The sequence below is a fragment of the Nestor notabilis genome, unplaced genomic scaffold (genome assembly GCF_000696875.1).
Source record: "Nestor notabilis isolate BGI_N333 unplaced genomic scaffold, ASM69687v1 scaffold26864, whole genome shotgun sequence".
Lineage (NCBI taxonomy): Eukaryota > Metazoa > Chordata > Aves > Psittaciformes > Psittacidae > Nestor > Nestor notabilis.
Window position 1 is genome coordinate 1655 of NW_009925587.1, and position 7397 is coordinate 9051.

A 7397-nucleotide genomic window follows, 5' to 3' on the forward strand; every position below is an offset into this window, starting at 1 on the left:
GATCCCTTCCAACCTGGGATTCCATGATCCTCTAAGATATTCCTCAAAACCAGCCTGATAGAAGCATATTCCCCCCAGGTGATGCTCCACTACCCAACACTGACCCTTTGAAGGCCTCTTGTAGAGCAAGTAACACCGTTTAAAGCAAGATTATACAGACTTAACCTTCATCAACTGAACTCAGCAGTATCTGAAAGTGTTTCCATCTTATTTAAATTGCAGCAGAGTGAATCGCTGTAAAACAAAAGCTTCTGCTGCTGCCTCCTTCCCTCTTATTTACTTCTCAAAGTGGAGTTCAGGTTAAGGGCTGCCATTATCAGGGACTTCTCACACGGAGACTTGCAGAGATCCAATCTTCTGCTATCAGGAAGGCTGAAAAAAAGGCAGTAAACCCCCAAAGGTCATAGGTGCACAGAGGCTTTTACTCATTTCTTTAGATCACAAGGTAGGAGCACTAACAGGTTTGTTGGACAGGGTTATCACAAGATTCATGTCTCCTTGGCAGGTGTTCTGATGACAGACGAAGGAGGGTGAGGAAGGGTCTGCTGCCTCCAGTCCCCTGTATTTCCCCCAGCTCCCAGGTAAGTACTACACAGCTCACACCACAGCATCTGCCCCTATAGCCACATTGGGTGCTTTGCACACCTCAAGGGCTCCCTCCCTTCTCTCCCTGCAAGCTTTCTCCTTACTCAACCAGGAGAAAGCTTCTTTCTGAAATCTAGATTGAGTAAAAAAGTTAACCTGGGCAGCTTGCTTCTGTTCTTCCCAGTGAGCATCGTGTATTGGAGTCATGTTTTCAGTGGAACAGTTTATGGAGAACTCCAAGAACCAATCAACATTTAAACAGTTCCAGAACTCACTGAGAGGCTGACTAAAAGGCACACTTGGAATGCCCTGACCACTAGTCTGAAAACAAACACTTCATTATCAGTCACTTTTGTTTCAAGAACAGCATAGCCTTTCATCCCACCTCCCTCTCGAGTTCAGTGTGTAATTCAGGTAGCACAAGAAGCGCTTGCATCCCATAGAGCAAGAGCTCCCAACAAAGCAATACCCCAGAGACACCAGCATAGGGTTTTCCTCCTCTCCCACCCTGGGTGAGCAGCCCAGAACAAGCAGCTCCTCACCCTGCACCTCATGGGTGCTTCACTGATCACACAAATAAAGAGTCCTCAGTATCTTGTTGTGTGAGAGCAGGTGGTCTAGAAGTTAATTAGTGCTGTGTTCTTACCTATTGGACACTGCAGGTAACTTGACTTGGTAGCCACAGAGAGAGGCAGCAGGCTCAGATTGCCTTTGTGTTATCAGTTTATTGGACAGAAAGGTGTGGGAGGACCAGGCAGATGTTGTTTTATTTGCTCCCTGCCTTAAGAGCTGGACTTTTCTCAGTGGGACTAAGCCTTTGTCATTTTGATGTAAATAGGTGGGATCAAGCTCTCAAAACACTTTGAAATTCATCATGCCTGCCAGATTTCACCAAGGAGTTCACACAGGCTGCTCACAGCACCTGCTGCTCAATGAGCTGCTGAGCCACCTTCAAGTGGCAAGGAACTGCAGGCTCACATTTCAAAGAGAGCAGGAGCCCAGTGTCACCCTCAGAGTGAGCCAGAACTGCTGATTCATCAGGGAATATCAGGACAAATTAAAGCTGTACAACATAGGCATGGGGAAGTACAGTCCTGCCACACACACACAAGGTCAACCTGACACTTTGCTGGTGGGACATGCTGTGATGGCCAGTGTCCCAATATCAAGTCAACCCAGCTAAAACGAAGCATTACATGCTGAAGTCTAGTACATATGAGGCCACTTGTCACCGAAGATTATCAAGGTATCCCAAGGCTGATTACAAGTGATGAGCTCACAGCAGTGTCAGTGCCGACAGTGTCTTTCCCACAAGAAGTATTGGCTGGAGAGCATGAGTTTGAGAGGATAAGGAGGACTGCAGGAAGAACCTCAGACTGATGAAAATGCAGGGGAAGCCTACATGGGACATCCAGAGATATCTTGGTTAGGCATCATGCAGCTGGTTCTCTTTCAGGAGGATCTTCTCCCCAGGCTTGAAGGCTGGCATCCCCAGGTAAGGGCAGCTGGCACAGCGGAACGCATCCCCCAGGTAGCACTGCCAAGATAAAGAAAAACACCTTCTGTAACCAGCAGCAACTTTCAGTTCTCTTCCCATGGGATATGGTTTTTCCAGCTTAAGAGATGATGTACTCCTCAGCATGTCAGCACAGAAAACACTTCCCTTCTACCCTCTTCCCAAGGCACGTCTGGTTAGCAGAGCTGTGCAGGGCATTGTGCGAGCTTCTCCCCAGCCAGTGCCCAGACATGGCTGTGTGCTGGGCTGGGGCAGCCCCCAAATCCCCTTGGGCTCCCTCATGTAAGGTGACCTGCCCTGTGAGAGCGCCCTGTGAGGTGAAGGTTCACTGTTCACTCTGACTCCCACAGAGACAGGCGCTGTGATGCAGAGTGTGTGGGCAATGGCAGAAGCAGCACAAGAGCGGTACACTAGCCTAGGGAGCACTCACTAGATAACACAGTTCTTAGAGATCATGCCCTGCAAAGCATAGAAACAAAAATGACTACTTACATTTCCACAGGCAGATTTGGGCTGTGAGCTCTTCTTCTCCTGTTCCAGTTCCTCAGCCAGGCCACATGTGCTGTAGTAAAATAAAGAAGTCACCTGCACCTTTCTGTTTAAAGGTTGTGAGTCACCAACACACCTTCCAGCCCTACTACACGCAACAGTTGTCACACAACACTGGGACTCTCCTGCTCTTCACTTTGTTCCTGAACACTACAGTTTGTATAAGAAGTGTTGAAGCACACTCCTCACCTTTAAACCAAGTGGGAAATGACTCTATGGCATTTGTATGTGTGCTCTTTTTCCTTCTGATCTGAGAAACCAGGGTTTTAGTCAAGGCTGCACAAACTGCATAGCCACCCTCAGGAAGGCTGTTGATTTGTAGCAGCTTTGAGGCAGCTAGTCAATTCTCACTGCATTTGGATTTACATTCAAATAGTTGAGAAAGGACATGAACCAAGAGAATTATGCTCTGAAGAACAGCAAATTGCCCACAATCTTTTTAAAACCCATCCAGCTCTAAGGGTTTAATGTTACAGTTGAAAGGTTCACCAATATGCTAATTCCAGCACTGACCAGTTCTTGCAGGCTTTCTTCTTGCCCATTTCTTTGCAGGACAGAGCTCTGAGGGACGATGGATTTGGCTTTTTCAAATCCTCTGAATCCAACAGCTCATCAGAGTCCAAAAGATCCTGAAAACACCATGAAAGAGAACATGCAGGAAACCCATTTGTCAGTAGGGAATGCCATTGTTGTACTATGTCCAAAGAAATGTTGCTATCTGCAGCACTAACATTAAAGTGTTGCAGCTGTGCCCCTTACTTGTGTCTCCCCTCCACCCTCACAGTGCCTCTGGGCTCTCAAGACCTCACATATGAGGTATTTTGCCCTAGGGATGCTTTTCTACCTCGTAAATTGTAAAGCTGCCTAAAAGGCATGACTGAAACTATTTAGAATAGGAAAGAAGAGGAGAAAGAAGGAACAGCAGCAAAGCCTCACAAACCACACCAGGTACCAACCATCTCTTCATCATTCATATCGTTGGCAGAGAGCATCCACAGCTTGGCAGTGGCTGGGTCCACAGAGGGCTTTCCTGGAGCCAAAACAAAGGAAATAATAGTAATTACTCCAGCCTTTGACCTATCTACTCCCAAAATATAGTTCAAACAACTACAGAAAGCCCCACTTCACAGGTTTTACTGTAGCACTCCTGGGGTGAGCTGTCTCCCTCTTCCAAGGTGTGCTTGCAGGCAATCAGACATGTAACATGCACCACTCCTTACCTGAAGCACCAGGTTTCTTGGCAAAGGAAAGTTTGAGCTGACTTGAGGATCCCACTTCAAAATTGGGCTTCTTGCCTTCTATCTGAACAATGAGAAGGTCATTGCCTTGGTAACCCAAATGCTCTTGGACCGACTGAGCCTCCTCTGGGGTCAATGCTTCTTTTTGCAGCTGCAATGTAAGATTTTAGGTTACCACATTGCAGAAGCCCCAGCCCAGCATCCCAGTGAACACAGATGATCAGTATTTTCAGTCCTAAAGAAAACCACTACCTTTGCTGCAACTAATGTCTGGGGAAGGCAGTGCCCAAGCACATTTACAGTAAAACAGGGTAGCTAAACACCTTGTCACCAAGCAAGTCCCCAGGAATCACTACCTACATCACGAGGGAGTTTCTGGAAGTGGTCAATACATACATACCTCCTTCACTTCCACCAACCCAGAGAGAGTCAGAGCTGTGAGGAGTTTGGCTGCTGTCTTGATTCTGCTGTTGTTTCCTAGAAGACACAAAAGCAAGAAGTAGGAGAAGGAAAGAACAAGAATAGAGGTCACTGAGAAACCTGGAAGAGCAAGAGCTTTAAGAAGGAACTGCTCAAGCAAAATCTGTGCTTTAAAAGTGGGCCTCTTCTGGTTGACAGCACAAGCAAACCAGAAAGAATGTAAGCAGCTTGTTCATTAAAATAACAGCCTGGGGTGACAAAGCTGTTCTAGCTCCAGATCTGTTCTATGTATGTCCAAACCTTCCTTAACCCAATTAACACTCATCAAAAAAAGAAGAAAAACCTCACTCCAAAACCCAAACAACAACATTCCCCTAAAACATTTTTACATATTAAAACTCATGAGGTTTTCAAAACTTGTACTCCTGAATGAACATTTCATTCAGAAGCAACAGTCAAGAGCCTTGTTCTTGCAGGCAAAAGCTCTCATGCATTCACTGTTTAATCAGAAACTCATTACAGGTTCATTTGCTGGGGCACAGGATTTTGCTGAACAGAATCTATTCATCTCATTAGTCCCACTTACTGTTTATTGCAAGTCCACCAAATTCCAGCCTGACTATGGAAAAAAGAAACCTCATTTCCTCCAGATCTGCACATTCTTAGTTGTGTCCCAGAAGTGTTCCACCCTGCCCCTAAGGTACCACTCACACCACAGAGCAGCTGCCAGCTTCAAAACATTGGCAAATTTTCCCAACCTGAAGCAGGTGTTTCTGCTGCCACTCACACCACCCTTTTCAGCACTGCAGATTGTGCCAGTGCAAACGTCATCAGCACAGATGCTTCTCTTTTCACCACATGGTGTGTTATATCCAACTTCCACCCTGAACCAGCTTCCTATGCCAGCAAAGTTGAATGCAGGTCAAGTACAAGACAGAGAAATAATCTCATGTTCGCCTCCTCATGTGCTCCCCCTTGGCACACACTCTGGTTTTACTCTTAGAACTTAAGTCCAAACACTTGTAACTTTTCTGGATACCTATTTCTCAGCTGGCTTCTGGGGCAGCCTCTCTTGGCATTTGTCATGTGTTTTTAAAATCACTTCAGAAACTCCTTGGAAATGCAACATCTGCACCTATTTAATATCAAATGCCTTTTCAAGGCAGTTTAGGAACAAGTCTATCAGCAACTTCTATCAGCACCCCATCCCTGGCAGTGTTCAAGGCCAGCTCAGATGGGGCTTGGAGCAACCTGCTCTAGTGGAAGGTGTCCCTGTCCACGGCAGGGGGCTGGAACTGGATGAGTTTTAAGATCCTTTCCAAACCACTCCAGGATTTTCGAAGGGGAAGAGTGACTGCAAATATCTTGGATGGCTACCAGCTACAACATAGGATAAACCCCTTGCTATTCAGGTTAGTGTGTCAAAACAGTGAACATCTCTGAATATCAGTCAGGGTTCCTGTCCTTCCCATTTCAGCCTAATCCTTATGAGAATTGCTATGTTGCCATGAAAGCAAGGCTGATGTGGATGCTCTCACCTGAGTCTGTAACCACCAGTTCTTTCAGGAGGACACAGCCCCCTGGCTTCAGTATCCGAGCTATTTCTGCCAGCACCTCCACACTGTGCTGTGCTGTACTGCCTGGTACCATGCCAGAGAGAATTACATCAAAACTGGACTCCTTGTGAGCTGCTGAAAAGAAAGAAAGGGGAAGATGGAACAATTTTACACATTTACACACACAGCTTTGATTGACAGATCGGTTCCACCTCCCTCCTCATCCCTCATGCTTGTGTACAACACCAATAACTGATTAAAGACACCACAGGAAGCATGACCAAGGTGTATCACTTCCTTTGCTGTACTGCTGGTGGTAAGAATTAGCAGTATCGTTGTTTTCAGTACTGACTTACAAACGAGGGAAGAAAATAGAATCCCAGACTGGTTTGGGTTGGAAGGAAGTTTAAGGCTCATCCAGTTCCAACCGCCTGCCATGGGCCGGGACACCTTCCACTAACCAACCTGGCCTTGAACACTGCCAGGGATGGGGCAGCCACAACTTCTCTGGGCAGTGTGTGCCAGGGCCTCAGCACCCTCACAGGGAAGAACTTTTTCCCAAGATCTCATCTTAATTCCCCTCTGTCAGGTTAAAGCCATTCCCCCTTGTCCCATCCCTTCAAGCCGTTGTTCAAAGCCTCCCTTCAAATTTCTTGTTGCCCCTTTAGGCACTGGAGCTGCTCTAAGGTCTCCCCTTAAGGAGCCTTCTCTCCTCCAGGCTGAACAAGCCCAGCTCTCTCAGCCTGTCTCCAAGCAGAGCTGTTCCAGCTGTCACAGCATCTCCATGGCCTCCTCTGGACTAGCTCCAACAGCTCCACATCCCTCTTGTTTTAGGGCCCCAGAGATGTCAGCTAACACAACAGAAGCACCCTCTCCCTTTAATCAAAGGGGGAAAATAAAGCTCATTCTTACACTGAGACAGCTGGTTGACATTTTCCACAGACACACGATTATCAGCTCCCACCAATGCCTGAATTTTATCCACCAACTCCTTCAGGGCTTCAATGGGCGAAGAGCTGTCCCAGATGATGGCCACACGCTGGCCTAATGCGACTCCGTACTCCCCCATGTCCACAGCAGCAGCAAACCTGACAGAAGCAGAGAAAGGAATGCGTCAGCGGAGGGACACAGAGGAAGGGTTATTGCCAAGCTCAGCATGAACCTCTGTGGACTGCGATTTAATCTCAGAACATTGACTTCTTTTAATAAATGGAGATTATTTTCTGCAGACAGGCAGCAGAATTCCCCCAAGCTAAGCATTAACATGACATTCAGAAACAGCTACACTTAAAGGCATAGTTCAGTTTCTCTCCAGTCAAGAGGCTAGTTTTGCAGGGTGACTGCAGGCCATGCCTAAAAAAAATCCAAAACAAACAAAACCAACCTGGAAAATAAACCCCAAACCAAACTAAATAACAACAAAAAGCTTACCTGCTTTCCTGTAAGAGTTGAATAGAGAGATACACAGGATTTCTGGATTTCCAGACTAGTGACAACTATTTAATCATTGAATCCCAGACTGGTTTGGGTTGG

At 46.6% G+C, this 7397-nt stretch overlaps 1 protein-coding gene across 1 annotated transcript; it reads right to left on the minus strand.

The window, feature by feature from the left end:
* Positions 1 to 1921: 1921 nt before the first annotated feature.
* CIAPIN1 (cytokine induced apoptosis inhibitor 1) lies at positions 1922 to 6933 on the minus strand. The gene is made up of 8 exons (XM_010013134.1): positions 6777 to 6933; positions 5847 to 5999; positions 4289 to 4365; positions 3871 to 4039; positions 3607 to 3680; positions 3164 to 3279; positions 2594 to 2663; positions 1922 to 2122 (listed from the first exon to the last, which is right to left on the minus strand). Exons 1-8 carry the CDS (start codon positions 6931 to 6933, stop codon positions 2012 to 2014), a joined length of 927 nt encoding a protein of 308 aa, XP_010011436.1. The 3' UTR covers positions 1922 to 2011.
* Between the last annotated feature and the right edge of the window lie 464 nt (positions 6934 to 7397).

Coding starts and splice junctions, on each gene's coding strand:
- CIAPIN1 (XM_010013134.1), bottom strand. CDS start 6,933: ATGGGGGAGTACGGAGTCGCATTAGGCCAGCGTGTGGCCATCATCTGG. Junction 3,280..3,606: donor ATATGAATGATGAAGAGATG/GTTGGTACCTGG, acceptor TGGTGTTTTCAG/GATCTTTTGGACTCTGATGA. Junction 2,123..2,593: donor CCAAATCTGCCTGTGGAAAT/GTAAGTAGTCAT, acceptor TTATCTTGGCAG/TGCTACCTGGGGGATGCGTT.